Genomic DNA, 25,309 nt, shown 5'->3' with positions numbered 1-25,309 from the left:
ACACACACACACACACACACACACACACACACACACACACACACACACACACACACACTTTTTCCCCCTGTTAATACAGTCTGGGAACACCTTTGTACAGTCTGACATTTGCAGGAGATCAAATCAGATCTGTTAAAGCTTCCTATAATTTTTCCAGTATGACACAGGATTAAAAAAAAAAAAAAACCAGCCTGTAGGCACTGTATATGTTTTTAGCATATCTGTGCTTCTAAACTATCTTTAATTAATGAAATATCCCCAAATTACTTATTAATAAGGGTCTGTGGGCTTTGTAAACAGACATTTTGCATGAATTAAAGAACAATATGATGAAGTTTTAATGAATACAAAGTCACAGTTAATGTAAAATTTATATATAGCACGCCAGAGGGGAAAGGAATTTAAAAATACTTTTAATCATAGGTTATTGGCAGCTGGATAGCTCATTTTTATACTTTCCTAACGGGTGCTTGGTATTTATGTGCTAGCATTTATCACGCCAGCATCTATACTGTCCAACTTGGTACAGTTCAAAAAGTCAAATGGAAACCAACTCATTTAAAGACTCATTTGCTAATGAGGCATTTCTGAGCCCCACAGTGGGTGTGGAGCTGCTGCCCACAGCGACTGCGTTCTTCACATTGTCACAGAGGGGCACTTTCACCCTGTGTCAATGAACAGCCAGACTTGATGAGCTCTGCAGCAGCATTCAGCTTACTGAGCTGGCTGAGATTTGTCACAGGGGGAGGAAACTGCAGTTCACATTGACTATCTGCAGCAAAACATCACCACCAACAACTCCTTGATCCTGCCCTAAACAACAGGCCATGCCCTTCCTCCCCTGTTAGCAGCATGAACACATTGCAGCTCCTTCCCATAGTGCCACCAGCACACGTGCAGCACATCTTCTCCTGTTTACTGTGACCTTCTGAATGAGCCAGCCATGCATACATAGCCAGCACCTATGTTTGCTTGTCTTGGGCTCTGCACCAGAAAGAAACAGGATAAAACTTTCAGAGAGCAAACATTTTGCTGTGGGGATAGACTTGGCTTAAAAACCCATTAAAATCATCAGCAGAAATTAAGTTACAAATGGTTCCATGACAACCAATCTAAAGAAAATTAAGACAATAGCTGAGTGAAAGTGTAAACAAATATATATATATTATATATATGTATATATATATATAAAGAATCAATTTATTTTAATTAACTCTATTACTGTTGAATGCATTCAACACAACTGTAAGGACATCCATTATTTTAATGCATTAAATACTTAACCCACAAAACTCAAATAGTGCAGGAGATGCTGACTGCCAGAGGTTCGGTGCAACTGCTGCCATTCTATTTTCCTCGTGGGAAAAGAAAACAAGGTTTTAGTGCTTCCATTTTACTGTTTTAGTATGCTCACTATGGTATTTCTCCCTTTATGAACTGGAAGGGTACAGGGCTAGGAAACATGTTAGCCTTTCATTTTCACGGTGACATTTAGTAAAAAGAAGTGTTACAAAATCATCAGCTTTTAATAAGTGAACACACTGGAATCCTTCAGCTAACCTAACGGTGGATTGCTGCCAGTAAAGAACTTCAAAACAAGGAGGCAAACGCTGCCTCCAACTACAGTGATGTTAAACTCAGAGTAATGGCAATCATTTCCATGCACAGACCCCAGAGCTACGCCAGCAATACGGCAGCGATTGCTCCTCCACCTCTGGAATCCCCTGAAGTCTATGGATGAAGAGCTTGAAACAACAGGAGGGCTCCATCACAAAACGGAGCAGCAGTTGCCTTCAGAAGTACCACCAGCTATTTGGGGCCTGGAATTATTCTGAGTCAAGTCAGATCGATTTAGTGCATTATGATTTGGCTTTATAAAAACATGCAAATGCACGCGTAGGATGCTTCTGTGCTTCACAGACAAGTAGTTACAACTGCTGCACCTTCCTTGCAGGTGGCTCTAAAACACATTGAAAAAGAAAAACGTTAAAAATCCAGTTTCCTCTTTTTAAAAACGTGAACATTTTGTGAAAGAAATATTCTATTATCAACTGTAACATCTGCTAATGGTGCTCCCATCTGATGGGCTGCTGAGGGGAGTCTAACCAGAAACAACGCATTCGGCATAGATATAAAAATCAGCACAGGCAGGTTCCTCCTTCCAGGCTGGACGTATGGCATATTGAAGCAATAAAAGGGAGCTAAGCTTCACCTGAGCCTTTCAGAATGCACTTTACAAGATATTTCTTTTTCTCTTAAAAGAACCACTGGTATTAAATAGAGCTTTTCCTTTACATACAGCATTGGTATATACAAAACAAACACAGAACACAGACAGACGCAAAAAAAAAAACCCAAACCAACAACCATGAACACTTGGCTTCAGAAATTCTGAAGCTCAGGAATATTTTGGTAGAGGTCCAAAGTCTCTGGGTTTGAGAAAGCTCCCCGCTGCTCTACTTCTTTCCCCGCAATTATTTGCTTCACGGCCACTTCCACTTTCTTCCCATTGATCGTATACTGAAAAACAAAGCCAGCAACGACAGAATTACACTTTTCATGCAGCAGCTTCATGGAAAAATTAATAAGAATGCCTACCTAAGAACCCAGCCACAGTGCAGCCTCACACCTTCCCTTTTCTGCTACATTTGATCAGTGTTTATCAGGTCAGGATGGGACGGTGAAGATTTGTACACAGAGCCCACAATGTTTCTGAACACCTGGAGATCTCATGAAAAACAATGCTCTGCATTACTGAAGCACAGCTGTGCTATTTCCACCAGTAGGCAATGGCAGCATAAAGTCAGGATTAGACAGGTTTCTATCCCCCCCATCAGAAAATACAGTTCTATAAGTAGCAGAAAAGAGGTTTCCTTTCCAAGCAAAACCTTCAAAGAAAGATAGGAGACAGCTTTGATCGTTTTACCACTGGAATATTTACCTGAAATGTAATTAAAATTCACTCCATTTTAAATTCACTCAAAGTGTGAACTAATTAATGATCTAAGCATGCTTTCCTGAGGGACAGTCCGTCATAAACACTTCACTGCCATCAACTTTATGCTGTACATCCAAGTGATTTATGCAGCTTACAAGTTGAACACTTCATGCAGAAACCAAACCACAGCCTGGAAAAATCTAACCTTCACCATTTGTCAGATGCAGGGGCTTTTATGTTCATGCTATGACAACATTGTAAAGCTAATACTATTGGAGAAGAGCAACTTGATTCAGAAATAACCCAACAGATCAGATCCAGATCGCTGTGTATTATGAAGTTGGCAGTCCTGTGCCCTGGAACAGTAGATGAGGTACCAGAGCACAAAATGATGGGTCTGAAGCCTCAAACCTATGTGCATGGGGCCTCAAGACAACACAGCCTGCATCCCCATCCTGCAATAAGGTGTCCATAGAGCTGTTGAAGAGGCTGTAGTATCAGAGAGGACTAGGTAAGAGATGAGCTTCCCAAATAAGAGTTCATACAGCAAGGAGGAGTAGGGTAGAATACTACAGCTCACAATTCCAGAAGACTGAGCATGCAGTACCTTTAGCTGTACATTTTTCCTCTCTGCCTTTCACAAGCAGAAAGATTTTTAGTTATTGCTACTGGGAAGACAGTGATAAAGCTACATTTTAAATGGCTAAACAGATGTACAAGTGAAACGGTTTGCAAAATGATTTCATAAATTTGCTCAGCGCTCTCAGCTTTCATAAGGATGTCATTTGAAACTGGAAAACAGAAACAAACCAAGCTTATGGGTAGCGTGAAAAGCTTAAGTTAAATTACCTTCCTAATATTTTCCTTTAAAAGACTTCAAGTATATATTACTGAGAAAAAGCAGCTTGTATATTTATAAGCTGAGAATGGGCATTTTTAGGTATTGTTAAAAAAAACAAAAACACACTTAGCTGAAAAGGAGATGAAATGATGTTGCTAGGCAACATAGACAAACTATTTATAAAGCTCGAATACACTTTTGAGATGCTAAAATTTCCATGCATGTGGGCTTGAAGAGCAATGACAACTGCTCCTTAATTACTATTCAAGGTGACAAAGAAAAAAAGTAGGCAGCATTTTTCATGACATACCGGAATGCCTTTGGTTTCTAGAATGAGGCTTGGAACATGCCTGGCAGAAAGTGCTACACGGATTGCATCTCGAATTCTTTTCACCAGGTCCTCGCTGAACGCATGGTCTGAAGCCATCTTCAAGAAGAGTATCACCCTTTCCTCCCCATCCTTGTTGTACTGAGGGACACAGAGGCTGTCAGAAACCTCCTCAAAGGCCTCAACTGGAAATCAAAGAAGAGTCATTTTTTAGTGCGTGTTTTGTTTTATTTTGAACACAGGATTTCTGTAATTGCAGAAGAAAGCATTACTTCCTGGGATGTACAAAGGGAAAGCAGACTTCCTGGCTAGGTCATTCTGCAAGCCTTGCCTCCAGGAGCTTTGAGATTCTAACTCCTGCTCAGCTGAAGTTTTAAGGGCCACTTGTATGTAGGCCCAGGACAACAAAAATGGAGCTGATGGCAGTTTTTACACAAAACTATTATCTTTGGTTTGTCTCCAGTTGCTGCTTAGACAGAAATCTAACACGTCTGATCACATAGGAACAAGGTGTGGCAACAGGTGCCCAAGGGAAGATTCACACCTTGGCACGCAGCTACACCGCCCTCCACAAGGCAGACGTTTGAGATACGAAGCAGTTTGCATCTTGACAGTCTCATGGAGGCTGCACTACATTCAAATTGTAAGGATTCAAACCAGTCCCTGCTGAAACTGCTATTTATACTACAGAACCCTGTTCCCTATTCTGGGGAGGCAGAACCAGATGTCAGTTGTACCAGGGTAAGCCTTCCAACACGAGAAGCCTGTTACCCAGCTAAAGCACCGCAGTGCAGAAATGGAGCATGACCCAGGGCAGCTGCCACAAACACCCACACAGCTCTTCTGCAGCTAAGGGAACTCGATCCTCCAAACCTCACACAGCACTGGGAAGACACCGTTCCCAGCAGAACACTATTTAAATTGAACAGCCTTCAGCAGTGCAACCTAGCCTCCCCATCCCTTTGCACTTTTGGCTTCACCTGCAATCCTTCTTTTCAATCAGTTACTGTAACATAAGCTCAAGTACTTATCAGGAACGATGAGATAGAACAAAATAGTGTCAAGAGCTTGGCTAAGGGAAAAAGAAAGCATAGCTTCAGAAGTACTCTCTAAATTTGATTGAAATACCTGTAAGATCTTGTTATATGAAAGCAACATCTTACAGAGAACGTCTCAAGTCACCTGCAGTGACTTGACTGCAGTCACCTGCACTATCTGCTCTAGATACTTTAGGAAGGCGACCAATTTCAAGTCTACAGGACAGACTTTTATTGTTCATGTTAATATGTACCATTTTCCATTTGAAAAAGAGCAAGTTTTATCACTCAGCCTTTCCAGACACCTCTATAGCACTCGTATCTCAGATTTATGGCAACAAGGTTGTAGTTAAAGGATGTGAAAAGTTGATTTCATACCTATATTATAGATTTCAGAACTTCCGAATCTTACTCCATTTGGATTTAATGTACCATCACTGAAAGTCACACACAAAACAAAGAGGCATTAAAATGTAATTACAGCTTGATCAAAAGAAAAAAATGATGCAGTTAACCAAGTTTCTCCACATCTCATGCAGTGAATATGCAGACAGCCACATAAGAAACAGAATTTTAAAATAACTCGATGCTGTGAAAAAGGCCTTTTGCTCATTACAACAAAATTGTACAGAGAAATCCAGCATTATCCATTCCCATTTCCCCCCCTCCTCCTCACAGTAGCCCAAATGCAGGCTAGTTCTCTCTCCTTTGCTTAGAGGTGTACAAAACAGGAAAAAGACTTCCTAGAACTTCACTGCACTGCAGTTGTGTGCCATTACTTCTCAGCAACTGAGAAACTCGTGTTTCACACACAGCAGCCTCACACCTTATGCCTGTAAGTAGACCTGTTTGTGACAGAGCCAGACAGCTCCAACAGTCACTCACCTTTATTTTGAACACTAGTATGCAAATGCAAGCATAACATTTACCCCCATTTGTGACCTCCAAATCTATCATCTCTATCAACTATCTATCATTTTTCTATCATCTCTAACAACTCAATGGCTGTCTTTCTGTAATAAGGGTAAGTTTGCCAATTTTAAGGCCTGCTTATGGAAAACACTTTCACCATCATACTGTACCTGCGCCCAAGCATGACAATTCCTCCTGTCTTGGGATTAATTTTGCAATAATCACCATGGGCCCAAACACCTGTGAGAGAATGACAATGCTTTTAGCAGATTTCTCATTCTTCCACTTACAAAATACATTTGTGTAATAACTCTGCATCTTCTATTGCACAGCAAGAATCCTACTGCATCAGATGTACCTGAAGAGCCACCCACAGCAAACGCAGCAGTACTTCAACACAGCATGGATTGTTTCTGCAGTTATCACAACAAGCTGGCACACACAAAAGCAGCTCACACATTCTGATCAAACCCCAGATTATTTTCTGATTGCCTGTTTGCAGGCTACGCAGCATCCTCTAGAAAACTGACAAAACTCTGCTCTGAACACCACAATTTAAGGAAACAAAGAATCTTTCACAAAGGTAACAGTATTCCCGTTGGTCTTTCTTGACCCACTTCTTTCACAGTTACAATTCTGTGCAAGAAGCTCTCTGGGTTTGCACAATAGGTCTCAGCAGTTCACTAAGGAGCTTATGTGCTTAATACTCTTGATAACATAGTATCAGATTTGACTCTCCAGAACAGGAATAATTCTCATATTATTTTTAAGACTGAGACCAATACAGCAGACTGTCACAAGCAGAAATTCAAGCCAGCTCTATTAAATTTTTCCTAAAGAAAAACAAGCCTCGATTGCATACATCATGTAACACAATTTGCCATCATTGCTGTTACAACTGCAAGCCTATTTACAAGGAAAAGTTTCACACAAACCTCGGAACCATCATTACTTCAGCCCAACAACTCTCAGTGTCTTTCAACTTCTTACTGTCACACTCATGCTGACCAACTCCCATATTCCCTCAATCTTCCTATATAATTATCTCCTCTGCACATCCCAGTTTTTCTTGTGCTTCTATGCTGCTCATTATAGAAAGCCTTTCCAGAAAGAAAGGGCTCAAGGACTTGCTCCTATGAGCCCCTGTCCGGTGGGCAGCAGTGAGTACAGCATCACCACTCTGCATATGCAAAAGGTGGATGAACAGAGTTCTCACAGTGATTAGGATGAAAGCCTCTGGTTGTCAGCATCATTTCCTCTTACTCTTAGCAGCACTGAAAGCCTGTATGAATGCAGAATATGCACGTCTGAGGCAGTGCATACCTAAGCCTCATGCAATGGAAGCAGCAGGCTAGCACTTATCCCCTAGGATCCATTCCTGCCAGGCAGGAGCAGCCTGGCAGAGGTGCTGTAGAACTCATTAATGGAGGATTGCTCCCTGACCTATCGAGCACTTTTGCTTCACACTCATGCCAAGCAGTTTATGTCTGCATTGCAGATTACCAAGCTGTTGTAGCCATATATCTGTCTAATGAGAGCACGAGCAAAATAGGATTGCAGCTTTCCAGACATTCTTATTAAAGTGATATGAATTGAATTCATATTTAAAACACCAAAAATAATGGAGTGAGAATTACCAGATACGCCTTGGAGTTCCCATCCTCACAGTCTCATTTTAGAGCTGCACCTGCCCATCCCTGGGCAGGAACAAACCTGTACCTTCCCAATAGCAGCAATACAATCTTTACACTTGGCAGCTAGAGTGACATCCAACCCCCTCCATCACATACCTGGGAATTTTGAAAAATAAGCCTTCCTGTATTTGCTTCCATTCTCATCATTCCAGAAGTGTGTAGGCTGACAGGGAATGGGCTTGGTACAAACCAGCTCTCCACTCTCACCCCAAACTGGTTTTCCTGTTTACAAAGAAAAAGTTACTTCCTGCATTTCCCTTCCGTAAACAACTGAATAGCAAAGCAAAAAGCATCCTGCATGTAAATAACAAATGTTGATGTTGATGCAGATATGAGGTAAGGGATGACTGATGATCTTACAGTTTATTTAATTCATGAACTCATCCCTACCTCAGCTTAAGGACTTATTAACTTAGTAACTTAAGGACACTTATACCACAGGGGAAGGACAGACTGGCGTCTACAACAACACAGCTGATCAGCACACACACACACACACACACACACACACACACACACACACACACACACAGAGGCTACAACTTGGCCCAGTGTGCTTCCTCAAGGCAATGGAAAAGCAGAGGTTTTTTTTTGTTTGTTTTTTACACATTTATTTTCATTGTAATGCTTCACACTCCAGATCAGACAGATCCAGAAAAAGGTTTTGTGGAACACGTTTCTATAGTGAAATCACTACTCACAGCTGACAGCCATCTGATGACTGGCACACTTAACATCATAACTGCTCTGTTTTGTAAGTGCAATAACATTTTGAGAATAGGTACCTTCATCATTCCATGCTTCCACAGCCATCCCAAGATTTCTGGCCTGAATTTCTCCTTTGTAAACTGGAATCGTAACATTCTGACCCATGAAACATGAAATTATATCTGTCCCACCTAAAACAGAAGAAGTCTATAAGAACTCCAGAATGTCAGACTGCTGCCTTTGTCAAATGTTTCTAACCACGTTATGCAGCACAGACAACAGTCAGTATTACCACTGCTATATGATTTCTCACAGCAGAGCTTTCTTCTCCTGTTTTGTGTGTGCAACTCTTCAAACATGAACACCTTTCATGCAGAAAAGTTCCTTAAGGCATAGCTTTTCTTCCAGTAGATCCATATCAGTAGGTTCTTGAGGCTCATTAGAAAAAATCCATTTATGTAAGAATGAGAAAACAAACAAGCCCTACTGCACTGACTTCGATATTCAAGACCACTTGGAAATCTTTTCTTGTTTGTTTTCATTAGCTTGAACTAGCTCTTCCACTCAATACATAGCTTCTATTCCTTCTTCTCATTGGCAGCCAAGGAGGAGGCAACCATACTCAGGGGATGAGCAGTTCTCCCAATAAAAAAAGGTATTGAGAAAGTGCACACAACTGGAATACTTACAGGTCTTTAAAGATGTAGAATTCTAAGACTAAATCAATACTGCTGGCTTTAGTTATCAAAACAGTTTTCCACATTTGAGACCATCAATGTCTGTAGTAGCAAGTCTAAAATCCAGCACTACTCTTACTAAGAGCAGAGTGACTTCAGAAGCAGAATAGTCAGACTACAACATCAAACTAAACGAAGCTTAAAAGCCCTGGGAAAACTCAAGTCTTCATTACAAAGCAGCATGAGGAGTTATGAGGGACCTTCTATGTACAGAAGTTGCCTCAGCCAGCACTCCTCACAACAAACTACACAGTATGTGGGCTTGATATTTCTCTAATTATATAATTTACAAAAATCTGTCTGCTGTGCCAATTATGTGGCACAAAAGAATTGAAACGGGAGCATGGAAAAACCTCTCTAAGAGGCATTTCCTGCTGAAGTCAGCTATTTTCAGAGCACTATGTTCTGTAGGTTAATAGACTCTTTTCTTGATCTCACCCTGCAACCCCTAAGGACAGCGAGTCAAAATAAATGATCCTGCTTTAAAAAAAAAAAAAAAAAAAAATAGAAGCTAAAATGCAGAACATCCACCATATCAGAAACATTCAATCTAAAAGCTTTCCTGTATGAGCTTCATTATGGCATACTGAATTACTCATAAGGTATCTGCACAAGAGAGAATTAATTCCAGTTTAACTCTACCCAAGCCCGAATGCTCCAACGTCTAGGATTCCTGAAGGCACAGTAGCAAACAAGCAAAAAGGAAATATAAAGGCAATGAACAGAATTAAGATGCATATAGCATAGAAGCATCACCTGAAATGGATCCCAGGAGGACACTGCTCTTTATGTGTTTGTAGACATACTCATAGCTTTGAGATTTGAGAGGCGATCCTGTAGACAATATAGTATGGAGCGTTTGGAGGTTGTGTGTTTCACCTTGAAAGGAGGAAATCCACAAACTAAGGTCAGGTTGAATCTTCACAAGAGTTTGTAACCGTTCAACACTACAACCCACAAAAATGAGGTAAGATTTGTTTGTGACAAGGGCTGGAATCTGAGAAGAAAGGCAGGGCAGAGGGTAAAAAAAAACCCAAACAAAGGAGATGCAATAGCTTTCAGAAGCTTACATGGTTTTAAGTTTTTCTCTTCTAGCACAGCAAGCCACTTGGCACCCGTTCCAAGGATGGTGATCCTAGAGGGAGAAAAAGTTTAAAAGTTTTACATATTTAATCACACTAAGATTCAGAAGGTTGGCAATCCCCATTGCAGTAAGCAGAGGCTGAAGGCACTCCATGCATTGATTAGTCAAGCAATGAAGTCTCCTAAAGCTTTAAGTGCAGGGGAGCATTCCTTCGAGCCATCAAAATAATTCAGACCACACGTCATTTCTGTAGCTTTGAAACTTTTAATCCTATCTTTAAATATTAAGCCAAGCCTTCCCACCTCCTGGAAAAGGTTCACTTTCATTTACAGGAATTCTTAACTGCCGAACGCTCCAAAGACATCACAAAACGTTACAACATTTACCCCATTAATTGGGCATAATTGCCACTGAGCTGCTTAACACAGACCTGCTGCCTTGTTACACCACAACATAGCAAAATTTTGCTGTTTTGGGGCACAGTGTAACAAAGAATACTTGCCTCTGAACACAGCAGTCGGGGATTTGCTCTGTAGATACATGTTCCCACTGATGGAAGTCTGAGCTGCAGATGTCTAACTGAACATGAAGCTTGGCCTAGCTAATTTAATAAATGAATTCTGTCACTGCAGTAAGTACATGCAAAGGCAGTATTCAGTATCTGGCTGTACGTATCCTTGAGAGGGGGGAAGGTTCAGGGAGAATTCCTATTCCAGCTGCTTTTGGCTTCTCATTAAATCACAGTAATCCTATGTTACAACAGCCAGTGCACACATTAAAGTACAGACATCATGCTTAGCATCTTCAGAACTGAGCAGACCATTCTATCTCCCAGTTGCACATCACTGGTCTTTATGACAATGCAATCAGACCCAGAGCAATTACATTAAATAGGACGTTCACAACAACACTGAAGGCACTGTGTTAAATATTTCAATTAATGTAATAAATAAAATACAGCCTTGAGAATGTTGTCCATTTCGCATATTGGACAAATTAGAAACACGACACTCCTCATATCTGTACCCAGAGCAGTGGTGTGGAGAACAACTTGTGCATCAGTAATAGAAGTACTGAACTGAGCAGACAGCAGGAACTGAAGTTCAAAACCAGTGCACCCACCCTGCAAGATCTGAGAGAGTTCTGGGATCTGTTCCCTGTGAATGCAGGAGGGATGTAATCTTCTGTGTCGAATGCAATATCTGCAACTCTGGCTTTCTGATCAAAAGGGACCTTTTAATACATCCCTATCTTAATGTATTAAACACCCAACTGAATGCTGGGGGAAAGGAAAAGAGAGGGAAGACATTTACCTCGGGCTGATGCAGGAAATGCAGCCCAGAAACACCACCTCCCAGTTCTTACATACTTTCTAGAAAACCCACAAAAACAGCACAGCACAGCGAATCCTTCCCAATCCTCCAGAAAAGTAATTACTGCATTTGCAAAAACTGAGCTATTTTCTGTAATCAATGAAAGCCAGTTTAAGAAATCAGCAGGCTGAAATAGAATCTTTGTTTACTCCTTTAACAAACAGGCTCTGAGGTCCCATTAATCTCAACAGGAACCAAGAGAAAGTTTAGAAAGTTGCTCAGGAGCCTCCTGTTCATTACCATGGAAGTTACCACAGATACAAACTGCACAATAGCACTATTTGATAGAGCAAATTCTCAGCTGCTTCAAAACACTGTTTTTCAACATAGTTCTAACCATTAGCCACTCCCATTTGCCATACAGCAACAAAATGTAGCAGAATATTGATGGGAAGGTTCAACTTCTACCACCACCATCTGCCTCTGACATTGTGAGCAGACATCATAAAAGAGGAGGCATTACTTTCAGAGCAGCCCTGGTAATTTTTGGTACTGAAATCAAGTAAAGGAAAAAAAGAGAAAAGAGCTTTCCAGTGCAATTTGAAACGAAGGCTCTACTCCTTCCAACTCCATCAGGGGAAGTGCTAGCTGCATGGCTCTGCTGACCTTCAAGGAGCCCTGCTCCCTGCTAATTCATTTTGTGTTACAGCAATAAACTCACTCAAGAACAAGAGCAGAAACAAACTAGGATAAAGGATATGGGCTGAACGCACAGAGCTAGGGCAACACATACATCAGTGTAACCAAGTTAAAACAAGATCCTATCTTCACTCCAAAGGCAAGATGCAAGGTAGAACAGCACTTGAGATAATCACACCATTTCAGAAATGGAAAGAGAGCTACCCCACTGCCATCAGGGGTGCCTTTCTTCACCATTCAGGTGGATGAGATGAGTTGAGAGGCTTCCACCCTTGGGCAGGAAGGAGGAAATCTCTCCTTCATTTACCATGCAGCCCAATCACACCAACTAATTTTACTCTTGTAAAAATCTCTCCTTTTACTGTATCTTACTTCTCTTCCATGCTCCAGGTTACTTCTTGTTTTACAGATAGAATACATAATACTTCTTTATTTTTAAAGTCTTCCTCTCCAGCACATACAGAGACAAATCTGCTTTTATTTCCTTCCAAATGCTACATAACTGATGGGTAATTATTAAATACAGTTCACCTAAATAGATCTTTCACTGATGTCCACAGAAGTAACTCTTGGTGAGCAGCACGACAGCATCTTTATAGCACCATCAAGATAACCAAAGGAGAGCATGGTGCATCTTCAGTAAAGTGAGGAAGTCTTAACATGTTGAAGCTTTTTTTTTTTTAATATGTAACACATAACTGAGTTGGGAACAGACTGCATTATGAAGCACCACACAGATGGCCACCGCTTTTAGCACCAGATTACAAAAGTGAGACATGCAGACACATTTGAGATATCTTCACTTACTTTTTGGCATGTAGAAACAATGCTTAAAAATAAGCCATCTTATTTCTTGAGTCTACATTTCTGCCTGTTCCAATGTTTTTTAGGGGGTTGTGGGTAGGGGAGGAAAGTTGTGTTTGTTTGGTCTTTTTTTTCCCAAATGGAAGCATTCTAACAAGATATTAACTTTCAGTTATAATACCCAGAGACTAAATGACAGTCTTTAAATATTACATGGCACAAAAGACAGAGCAAAGTTTAAATTATTAATGAACAAGAGTCAGAAAGTCAGGCTTTTGGCATCCACCTTCTGCAACAAATTAATTTTAATTACCAACAAAAAAATTACGCCCATTTTACTATAAAGTAACAGCACTCAGATCTACACTCCTTACAGTTTGAAAAATGGGGGAATAGCAAAAATCAAAGTTTAACCAGTGCACTCAGCAGCTAAACAGCACCACAGGATTTCAGTTGTTCACCTGATCCCTGTCATTTTCCTGGGGTTGGACAGAGGGCACTTGGAGCACTGTTTGCTACAAAGAACTTTGTAAAACAACTAAAAAACGGCTAAGAATTCAGCATTATAAATTAAAAAGCAAAATATGGAAATATAAGTAGCCCTGCTGAGCCTTTCCAGTAAACTTCTGTCTTGAAGTAAACATGTTATATTGAGTCATACACTGAGCTGCTTGAAACAAAAGATTCTTAAAAGTTCGGAGTGTTCTGAGAAATTTCTCTTCAGATTGCTCCCAATTACTGCATTTTGAAAAGGCTGCTCTTGAAAACTGACTACTGAACCAAAATTCTTTGTTTGCTGGGAACCCAAATGCCTGAATCCATTTTTAAATGATCAAACTTTGTCTCTTCTGCTTTCAAAGACTGTTTATAGTATGAAATTTAAAGAATCTGTTCTACTCAACATCAAGCCAAAACTGTGTCACCCCACAGACAAGCTTTTGACCAAGAAAGCATCCTTAATGGGGCTGGTTTCATGTGAGCATTTTAACAGAAGCAAAGACCATTTGACTTAAGATTTGTTACCTACCCTAGTCGGTCAATCAAGTCCCAGAGCACATTTGGTGATGGGACTAGAGGAGATCCATCATACAAAACCACTGAAGCTCCAGTAGCAAGCGCCGTCACCAACCAGTTCCACATCATCCAGCCAGTCTAGAACAGAGAAAATATCAAAATTACTTTCTATCTTTGTCAGCTACTCGTCCACTTTACTGGCAGTTCTACCACAGGCCCAGGAGTATTGCTGTCATACAGCTACAGAGGAGCCAAGGGCAACTAGAGAAATCATGACTTTTTGTACAGTCAGCTGGCACAAAGCATGCCTCTTGCTCTTGTGCAAGATATGCCATCTACCCCTCCATTTTCCTCATCCAAAGGTTTGAAACTTAAACCAGCACGTGAGTTTATATCTCCCTGCTGATTATCTCCAATCACACAGTTTAGAAATCAGAAAACAAGGCTGGAGCACTGATTCTCCTCTCACCTGTCCCAAGACTGGATCAGGCACCCATTACTGATGAATGGTCATAACGTATCCTCATAAGTACCTATTGAGATAGGATCCCACATCTCCCTGTACATACAGCTTTAAAGCACGAGTCACAATATGGAACAACATTAGGACAAGGTAATTACAGTTCCCCTGCAGAAGTACTGCAGACCAATTAGTGGTGTCAAAGTTTAGAAAGGAACACGAGGAGAGACATGAGCCTTCTCACACTGTTAGAGAAGACTGCAGAATCATTTTCTTCACTACAACAACGTTAAAGAAAATACAGCTGAAGTCCTCCAAAGGTCACTCAGCTTTATTCCTTCCCTCTGCTGAACTCAGATGTGCAAATTTTTCCTTCTCCATCAAAACAGAACAACAAAAAATTCTCATCTTCAGTACGGTCAATTACATGAAGAAGGAAGGTAGAGTCTGTTTTGCAGATTAAATTGATGAGGAGGTTAAATCAGTGACCCTAACAGGCTGTAAAAATAAATTAGTTTTCCTCACTAATTAGATCAGAAACATTTAATGTGACGTTCATCAGAAAGGTCAAACTTTTCACCTGATATTTTATTTACATATGTAAATCCCAGTTAAACAGGATGGCTCTTCACAGAGCAAGAACTAAAAGTACATAAAAGTGAACTTGTAGATTTGTGGAAAAAACTCTCAGACTTGTAAGGAAAATGCATTAAAGGCTTTTTAGAAGTGCCTCAGTGAGCCACACTTGCCGTTGTGTAGTACATAATGATGTCACTGCTGGTCATGTTGCCATGAAGAATGTGTTCCTTCAGGTGCTGTATTAATGTACCCTGAAAAAAAAAGTGAAGTAAAAAATTAAGTTTACATAGAAAAAAACTGACAGTACTCAATCTTCCAAAAACTAATTTGTCAGTCCTTTGCAGGATGCACTCCAGGATTACTGACAAGCATTTCCTCCTAACCACAACTGAAGTAAATCCCAGGGCCTATCTAAAGCAGCAGCAGCAATTGCATTCTCCATCTTCTCACGTAACTTTCCAGACTTTCTCATTAGACCTCAGCAATTCCCACTGCACATCACTTGTAATTTTGTGGAGTAAACAGCTTTCTTCCCTTCCAGCTCTATTCAGCCATCAGAGTTGCAGAATACTCCATGTGGGCTATAATTTTCACAGTATGGCTTCACCAATCAGATTTGCCAGGTAGGTAAGCAGGAGGATTTTATCTTCAGTACACCTAGACAGGTTGGAGGGACCTACAGCTGCTGTGAACTGTAGCAGCTACCATTTATTATTCATACAAATCAATTTTCCTATTAACTCTCAAGAAACAAAAGACATAACCATACATATAGCTTGTAAATATTGAACTAACTAGCAATGTGGAAAAATCTCACTGTTCAAAGCATCAGCATTAACAGTGGAGCAGTGAAATATCTTCTTTTCACTTCTGTTTGAGATCCAGCTGTACTTTCCTAATCATTAACATGTAATATGTTAAGCCAAGGAAGTTTACAAACTACTTCACTGAGTCACTCCACTGCAGTGACACAACATGCCTGATTTTGAAACAAAGTGGAGTTTGCATTTTTTTTTCCACTGATGCAATGAGTTGTAGCCTCACGGCCATGCAACAAAATTTATGCAAAAAGAAAAGAGATTACAGATAAACATTTGAAATGAAAAAGTCATGAGAACAGCACACACTTTGGGAAAAAAGGCAGAAAACATCAAATAAAACTGAAGGAGTAAATCTGATTTTCTCTCTGGTATGAGGTCCAAATTCACCTGCTATTGCTTGAATATACTAAGCTGTCACTATGCTGCCATCTAGCTATACACTACTGTTATCTACATTTAAAATGCTTGTATTTCGGATGTAGAAATGTTATGAATAACTTCTCAGCTTTGCCAGAAGAAATCCAGGTGTTAACATAAATATCCCATATACGAAAGTATGCACTCTGGAAGAGCCACACCAAGTAGCGAAACTGAAAACCAAGTTCAATTAAAATAACATTTTGCTTTCCTTTCATTTAGTTATTACTTTTTCACAACTCTGGAGCCAACACAAAGGTGTGTTTTTAATCTAATAATGACTTTAGGCACAGGCCATGAACAGCTCCCCAAGGAAAACAAACTTGTAACTCTGATAAAAAAATGAGCGTACTCTGGTAGAGCGCGATGAAGTTCAGAAGCTTGCAGCCTAACATGCTCTCTCATGCTCATTTATTCAACTTGCTTCACTTCCACTTCCTTACAGCACTAGTAGGACACTCAAAATACATCTTAAGCATTTAGCATTACAGGACATAGCTGGCAGCTGATAAAAACCCACTGGTCTGGGTGCCTTCACCATGCTTAACATGCAGCTAATGCAGTGCTGAGCATCTGGAGTGTCAAAGATCAGCCAGGGGCACTGAGGCTCCTGAGTCACATCATCAGCACATAAGGATCAGTGCCAAGAAGTGAGGCAGTGCAGAGAGCAGCATCTCGTGGCTGCTGGTCCTGAGTCACAGCGTTTTGTTCAACATTCAGGTAGCATTAACTGAAAACATCATTGGGATGAGGAGCAGGGGCAAAACTAAGAGTGAGCAAAGTGGCCACGCGGATAAAACAGGAGGAGAAAACTCCTCAACACAGAGGAATCCTGTTGGCTAATCCACATCTGTGTTTTTCATCTCCCAACTGCTTATCATGCATCACTGAACAAAACACCTACCCTGCTCCTGCTAATTCATTTCTGCAAGTATTTAACCAGGCTGAAGCCAGCACAGCTTCCAAACAGCTGTCAGACTTCAAAATGCATTTCCTTCCTTCTCCAAACATAGAGGGACCATTTCACATGTCTCACGCTGCCTGGTACGATCTCCTATTGCTACTGTAGCAAAGCAGAATGTTGCAGGCAGTGTAGAATTTGTGGGCAAACATTCCAGCCCTTGGTATCACAGGGAAGCAGTAACACACAAAGTGCATAAAGCAACCCAGCCTTAGGGCTGTTTGAATGACTCTACAGGTAGTCTTGCAAGATGCTCACCATGACTTTCAGAGCAACTAGCAGAAGCAAAGGACAGGAGCTAATAGTTACACAGCTTAACTACCACAAGTTGGCAAGAGGGTTCTAGACAGCACCTTCTGCCTGCCTTACAAGTAGAAAAAATCCTGCCTTTAATGAAGGGCTACACCAATAGCAGAGAAAGTTTTAACGTGCTCTGAACTGACAAAAACTTAATATCACTGAAAAATCTGAGATGATAAAGTGCAAACTCCCCGTGAGTCTCAAATTTGACAGTGTCCAAAAACTGGTTCCAAGCAGCCATTCAAGTTCTTTCAGCTTGCTGCTGCAAGCATCAACTGGGCCACTTCTACCAGCTTTGTGACACATACACACTCCCAACAGCTGACATCTCTGAAAGGTCTCCATAGCAATCAAATTATTTTGTTTCCTCATTAGTCCATATTTGCTTTCAATCAGTCAACAATAAATTTGAAAGTTTAATAGTGAGCTACTGAGAAATTGATTACTGTCAGAAATCAATTCCTCCTTGAAGTATGTTGAGATTTAAGATGCTGTTAAAGGAAAAAAAAACACAACACAGGGAGTCATATACAGATAGCATAGTTCCATAGGGAAGACATACCCCTGCTGAATGCACCATGCATTTTGGTGCCCCAGTTGTGCCTGATGAATACATGATAAAGAGAGGATGACTGAAAGGCAGCTGTTCAAACTCCAGCTGGGGTGCCTGGTCTCCTTTCCCAGTAGCAAGGAAGTCTTCTAAAAAGACACTGCATGAAAGGGAAGAAAGGGAACATCTCAACGTTCTGTTTGTTTGTTTTTTAAAGCATTACCCCAACTCATATGTAAGATTGGCTCTATACCTGGTAGCTCTTTTACTATCAACTATACACACAAACTGTACACACTTTTTAAGTTTTAGCTGTTATTCTGTTTAAATTGCTAACAGCTCTGGAAATGAGTGTCTGTGTGTTAATTGGTGTTTTGCTTAAAAAAAATAAATAAAAAAAAAGAACAAGGTTATGTGCAGACCACAAAACACATTACAGTGTGGGTATTATCAGGATATTCTGCCTACCATCATGACAAAGCCAAGAAAAGGCATCCCCTGACCAAAGAAGTTTGAGATGGCACACAGAGAGGCAGAAACTGCTGCCCAGCCAACCTCCTTCACACGCTGAGTGCAATTCAGTTCAAGCCTTGATCACCTTTAGCATGGGGACTGTGTTCCAAATTAAATGCCTCCCTGCATTCCCTGAAGACAGAAGAACTAACAGAGAAAACAAGGCAAACAAAGAATGGAAAAATCCAGATCTTTTTTTTTCCCCTGTGCTTTCTCATCCATCCCACGATACATTTTTGATTTGGAAGGGAAAGATCATGAGCCTTCATCTGAGAACTATTAATACCAACAGGTGGTTAGTAGAAGTAACACATCTATAGAAGCACAATACCTATTTCAGTATGGACCCACCTCAAGAAATCTGGCTAAATCCTAGCTTTCACGAGTTGAAAAGGTCATACATTTTCAAGAGATAGCAGTATTCATCCCTAGCTCAGAGATTCACAGCTCAAAAGCTCCCATTACCTGTTTGGAATCTTAGAGATATCTATAGTTTCTCTTGAGGAGACATAAGGGATCACCACCACTTTTTTTAAATCTGGAAGCCCTGGAAGGAAGAAAGAAAATAATGACCACATTCAGTTATATATGTCTTTGAAATCCTTTTGCATCACACAGTCTAATTTCCTATTGCTGAAATAATTCTGATGCACAGAGTATTGATACATTTTTAGACATTAAAAAAACTCCCCAAAAAATCTGTTAACTACAATTATTGCCAGCCTTTAAAAAAAAGACCTAAATGTAAAAATCAAGTTTTAGTGCTATAAAACCTTTTCAGTTGTTTTCAGCAGCACTTCACATAGGCATAAAAAAGCAGCATTAACAGCTCCTGTTCCCCCACTCAGACTGCCAGCTAATGCATGCTGATAGAGCTATCAACAGATTTAAACTAAGCTAGCAAAAGACTATGTTAAAATCCTGCAAAAAAGTTCCCCCTCATATCAGCTCTGCAACTGTATGTGGCCAAAAAGACTTTGTAAGGGAGCAAGGACAGCAACAAGCAGCCAAAGGTGTCATTTTTAGTGACAGTGGAGACGCAGTTATGGTACAAGATGCATGGTATGCAGTGAAATACCTTTTACCACACTAAGCAGCTTTTCCAAGTGGTTATGTTCTTTGCCATTATATACAACAGCTTCAACAGAGAAGATGAGCTTAGGCTGAATTTGAGAAAATCTGTCCAGCACACCCTAGGGACAAGGAGAAAAACAAGTTAAAAATGAATTACAAACCAAAATCCACTCGATGTTAAATTCAAGTGTTGTTTCAAGTCAGGAGCAAGGGTAGGACTTTGCAGAATCATGAAAAGGCTGCTTGTCCCTGTCCTTCACTCATCCCAAGATTTTCAAGCATAACACAATTCCAATAATCTATTTCATGTCTCCAACATCCATCAAATCATCTGCACTGAACTCCTTTCCAAGCTGGGTGAGCCAGGGTTGCAATGAAATAATAACAAATAAGAAGCTTACTGCAGAAGTACGGAGCTCTGAGCACAGCTGATCTCCACGTTGTGAGGAAAGCTCTCTGAACACCACAAGTGAGGTACAGGGGTACCATTAAAGATGAATAGCAGCTGACTGCTGAATGCCACTTTAACACACTTCTTCCTCAACCACTTGAAGGAAAATGCTTTCTACTATGCAGAAAAGCATGAAGGTGCATTTCCTTTTCCTAAATACACACATACACACACGGTGACAACGCACTGACATCTAACTACATCAATTAGCTTTAAAAAATCCCCAGGTTCACCAACAGAACAGGTTTTTAATAAAGCATTAGCACATTAATCTCCAAGGGAGTACGGAATCAAACTTCCATCTGTCTTAGGGATGTCAGCATGCTCACCCCTCTGTAACAATTCTGAAGAGCTGACCGATCAACGCACACAGTGTGCATGTCTGTGTGATAGACACACATGCTGAACACAGATATGCACCCCAAATCCACACTGCCTGTTTAAAAACCAGAGGCTAAAGGTACTCTAGCAGAGGAATGAAATCTGAAGCCATGTGTGGATCAGAAACAGAGGTGACAACAACTCTCAGGGTCTTACTAATCCTGCTAACATCCCCAATCACACTCATTAGCACCAGCAGGATCAAATCCCACAGGGCAGTTTGGTGTGATACAAAGGGAACACAAACAGATGGAACGTGTAATTGCTACACTGGAACTTTAATCCAACCAGATGGCTCAGCAAGGAATTGCTTTCATGAAAAGCCCAGGTACACCAAATTCAGCTCCTTCTAGTTGATGGGCCTCAAGCCCTGCACTACGTATTGTGAAGGACCCCACGAATTAAGCCCTTTGCTAAGCCTTACCAAAGGCTCCTCACACATTTCTAAGAGCAGATCCTCTTTCTAAACTTACATACCCATTAACTTCTTACATACACGGGCCAAAAAGAAGCACCTTCTTGTTAATTGCACTTAAATGAATAGCAGGGACAAGAGAAACGAAGCTCAAGCTGCCAAGGGCAGTATTCTGTGTGGGAGGAAACTCACTGGTCCCCTGACAGCACATTTCCTGAATGCTTACAGTCTTTGGATGTATAGCATTCAGAGCTTGCAATGTGTAGGCAGCTCTGAAAAGAGACAGTTCTAGAATTCAGAAAACATACATACACAATCGGTTTGGAACGTCGAAAATGTGACGCTATTTCCCCAAACACAAAAAATCTTAATTTATGTTAATGAGACTAATGCAAGTGCACAGGAGGAACAGTTATTCCTTCAGGTAGGAGTCAATCTCCCTGAGGGGCTCTCCTGATCTGTTGAGATTTTAGGGTTTGAATTCAAGCCAACACATGCTGCCAAGCCAAAGGAGGATAAGTGATACTGATAGCAATGCTGCTCCACAGCTAAGTTTCATTAGAAAAACCTATCACAAAAACAAAACATAGCTGGGTGCTGAAAATAACAGCACATCAGCATGGACAAAAAGCATACCAGGACTCTGTAACACAAACAAGATGAACAACCTCTCCCCAGATGAGAGTTGAAATCACACCATAAAGAAAATACTCCATACAGTCATTTTCTACGCAAGCAGAAAATATCTGTAGAACAGATTGATCATTACACGCTGCAATGATTATTTTTTTTTTTTAATCATTTTTCTTTCCCAATGTCAGAACCTCAACTACAAACCAATGGAATGCTGCTGCCCTCTAGTGCTAACCCACAGCCAGCAGCTCCATACACAACCAGCCACTGGGACCATGAAGTGAGATTGAAGGATATACACTGCCTAAGAACTCTGGTAGTTCCTGCATTCTGCAACATACAAACAGTGTATTTTCCAATTGCTTTAATTCAAACTATTAAAACAGAAGAAAGATTCACGACTCTATTTTAAAAGCAGCTTGTTACTGTTTATGATGTGCTAAGGGCTATCCAAATAAAGCAGAAAGTATACCCAAACCTTCCAGAGTATGCTGTAATGTCTGTTTGGGTATCATGATTTGTTTTTAGCCTTTTTTTCTCTATTTTTCCTGTTCAGTTTTTATTCAGAAGCTACAAAGTCGCTCCACATACACTTGTCACACCCAGTACTCATTCTTCAGGGCCTTGAGAAAATGAGTTGACAAGATGCAGCAAAAGCTCACCAAGATTATGGATTGTCTGAGAGTCTCCCAGCATTGAGTTTGTTAAAGATACTCAAACTGCTGGGCTGCAAATCCTTACTGCCAGCTGAAAACACGGGGCTTTTGCTCAGTTTGTAGCTGCTGTAAAAGGAGAATCCAGTGTGCCACAAGGTGGCAGCAAGATTAAAGTGAACAGAATCCATCTGCCACTAATTTGTCCTCCTCACGGCTGTCAAAAACAATGACAGCTTTCCTGAAATGCACAATAGGGCTACTCACGTTAATGCCAAAGTCTGGTGATGTTGAACTCCAGATAGCACCAATACTCGCCGCAGCCAGCATCGCCTCTACTGCATGAATGCTGTTTGGTAAGTAACCTGTGGTGGAATTTGAAGGGTTAGAGATGGAGCAAAAACTACCAAAGCTTACAGAAAATATGTGTATAATAACCAGTTGGCACAGAAAAAAATGAAAGTTGTAGTCTGAAGTATCCTTCAACTCTGCAAGTTTGCCACACAGTCATACTGTCCTCCTTCAAAGTCCATGCAGTTCATTCTTGTGTCACTAGAGTGCCATTTATAAAAAGTTATATCAAATTTTATAACTACAGAATTATTTCCAATTTACAAAGGTTTCTACTCAATTAATGAGGCTTCCAGGACAAGAGGGTAGCACATTGAAGAGAGGAACTAAGAGAAAATAAATGTATGGACTAAGTAGGTTACATAGAAACTCTGTACAGAGTATAGCATCATTGCAGGTCAGGGTGTTAGAAACAGAGCTGTTAGGAAAAACAAACACCAGGAAGGATAGCTGAATCCTCAGCAGTGCTTAGAAAGGCAGGGCTCTCAGAGTACAAGGAATTTGGCTGCTGATCTTGTAAGGTACTCTTATGCAAACAGGTAACGTCACAGATTTCTGTACCCAGCCATTTAAGGTGCCTATAGAAAGACATATTTCCTTCCTTTGCTTGGCACAAATTGCAAAGAACATTGTTAGCAGATCAAGAGACTTCTATTCCTGACTTTATTCTAATTGTAACCAACGGGTGATTCAACACGTACAGTGCATCAGAAAACAAGAATCTTCCATAAAGGGACACGAAGCACGAGGGTGGCCAATGTTTTCTTCAAGTTTTTCCTTTGCATTTGAAGTACGTTTATGATCAAAAGCAGAAAAATCAGCTTCACACACAGCTGAGCTTTGTCTGGTAGAGACTACCAGAATCTTAAATAGAAACAAGCAAAACCGGAGCGTGAGCTGATAAGGGAACATGGTGGGACGAGCCCTGGAACATTCCAACACAAATGTAAATCCTCAGCTTTACTGCCAGCTTGCAGCAAGCCTTCAAGATTTCAAGTCACTTTATTAAAGCACACAGAAGAAATGAAAGTCAAGTTAGACTTCCAATGGGCTCAACTGGAGCAGCCCTCCACAAAGCCTGCCGTGGCACTGAGACTGGCTCAAGTGATCAGAGTCCAACCCCCAGATCAACAGCATGCAGCTGAAATTCACACTGAAACCACCCTAACACAGATCAAAGATCTGCAGTTTCAGATAATTCTTTTTAAGCAACTGAAAGATGTCCAAGTACTTTAAAGAGGCAAATGACAGGCCTAATTATTTGGACATCTGATTAGAATTCAGTGTTTGAAAGCAAACTCAAACGGCCTTCAAAATGCTTTCCAAGCCATTTCTACAAAGGTGTCGAGAACAGGGAGATCTTGGACTTCTGGGCAAGTTGAAGCACTGCTGAAGCATCTGCCAGGCAGCAGAAACTCAGCAGGGCCAGGCACTTCTCAGTGAAAGTCATCCATGGAAGTTTATGGAGATATTTTTCAGGACAGGAACTAAATCATACATCTTAACAACCGTTTAATACGTTTTAACTTCATCAAGTTAGAGGGTGCTGAGCTTCATTCCTGTCAATTTTTCTACTCAGCTTGAAAATCTACCCTAAATTTAAAAGTAATAGATTAGAATTTTCTTCGCTGTGATTCAAAACCTTGAAATCAGTCTTTCAGACCAGCTTGACAATTCAGTGAGCTGCTGTGCTTCTGGGAGCAGCAACTTTGAAAACAGTGTTATGATTTGGGCTCAACAGCTTATTTAAAAGAAAACAGCTGAATGAAAACCTCATATCATTAAAATGCAAATTACTCCCTAGAAACATGCACACCTTCTAATGCTTTGTTCAGGGAAGCTCTTATGTACATAAAGTGCAGCAAAACCTCAAGACCATAAAGCCATATCTATTTTGCTATCTCTTCGTAAGGGTCACAAGTTTACAACATGAAGTACAGCATCCCAAGATTTGATTTTTTTTCTTTTCAGATAAATCTCCATCCTAGAATAACAATTTGAAGTGTGTGAGCCATTTTAAACCATCGACTGCCTGACGGAAGCATTTATTTTTAATTGATGAGAAGTAATTCCACTGAGCCTTTTTTTGGAGGGGGTTTTGCTGTAGTACGGCCCACAGGTAAGCAAAAGATGTCTCTTCAGGCTTCAGAGCTGTTTGATTACCTTGCCAGAGCTTAGGAGCATCTCTTACTACAGGCAAGTTCTCTTCACTCTGAAAAGCCCACAGGGCAAGTACACAAATCTCTGCACGTTGTGGTGAGCCAGACAATTCAATCATTACTCCCATTTGTCAGATGGCTTCAAAATGGTGTTTGAGCAAATCAGCCAAAACTGCCAAAAGGTACAAAGCGTGTAAAGCAACTTACTCTGCATTCCTCCACCTTTATCTGATCAGTGTAGGCAGGCAGCCTGGTGAACAGGAATTTCACCAATCTGTCACAATGCCCAACAACTGTGAGTAAAGATGTAGTTCTGTTCTGGAAAGAGATTCTCCCAACACAGCACTATAAAAACTCATCCTTCTCATCTCTCAATGGCTCCCAAATTTAAGTGACACAAACTGCATCTCCCCTCAATCTTTCAGATTAAAACTGGATTCTCAGAAATAAAAAGTGATTTCTTCCTTTCTCACAGAGATCCT

General features: G+C 40.6%; 2 protein-coding genes across 2 annotated transcripts in view; both read right to left on the bottom strand.

The window, feature by feature from the left end:
• The window catches only part of TMEM132B (transmembrane protein 132B), a 182,019-nt gene extending 180,555 nt beyond the window's left edge, over positions 1-1,464 (bottom strand). Inside the window, exon 1 of the mRNA XM_042829097.1 lies at positions 1,415-1,464. Within this exon, the coding sequence (XP_042685031.1) occupies positions 1,415-1,464 (50 nt within the window). The remainder of the gene's footprint in view (positions 1-1,414) is intronic.
• Positions 1,140-25,309, bottom strand: part of AACS (acetoacetyl-CoA synthetase) — a 37,413-nt gene continuing 13,243 nt past the window's right edge. The window contains exons 5-18 of the mRNA XM_042828777.1: positions 22,585-22,682; positions 19,789-19,903; positions 19,176-19,257; positions 18,210-18,357; positions 15,319-15,399; positions 14,123-14,247; positions 10,266-10,330; positions 9,952-10,074; positions 8,536-8,649; positions 7,847-7,972; positions 6,227-6,296; positions 5,523-5,581; positions 4,090-4,292; positions 1,140-2,520 (exon numbers count right to left, since the gene is read on the bottom strand). Coding sequence (XP_042684711.1) covers positions 2,383-2,520; positions 4,090-4,292; positions 5,523-5,581; positions 6,227-6,296; positions 7,847-7,972; positions 8,536-8,649; positions 9,952-10,074; positions 10,266-10,330; positions 14,123-14,247; positions 15,319-15,399; positions 18,210-18,357; positions 19,176-19,257; positions 19,789-19,903; positions 22,585-22,682 — 1,547 coding nt within the window. The 3' untranslated portion in view covers positions 1,140-2,382. The remainder of the gene's footprint in view (positions 2,521-4,089; positions 4,293-5,522; positions 5,582-6,226; positions 6,297-7,846; positions 7,973-8,535; positions 8,650-9,951; positions 10,075-10,265; positions 10,331-14,122; positions 14,248-15,318; positions 15,400-18,209; positions 18,358-19,175; positions 19,258-19,788; positions 19,904-22,584; positions 22,683-25,309) is intronic.

Source organism: Centrocercus urophasianus, unplaced genomic scaffold (assembly GCF_019232065.1).
Source record: "Centrocercus urophasianus isolate 14NV4802_14NV808 unplaced genomic scaffold, USGS_Curo_1.0 seq_30, whole genome shotgun sequence".
Lineage (NCBI taxonomy): Eukaryota > Metazoa > Chordata > Aves > Galliformes > Phasianidae > Centrocercus > Centrocercus urophasianus.
This window is presented reverse-complemented; position numbering and strand designations above follow the sequence as displayed.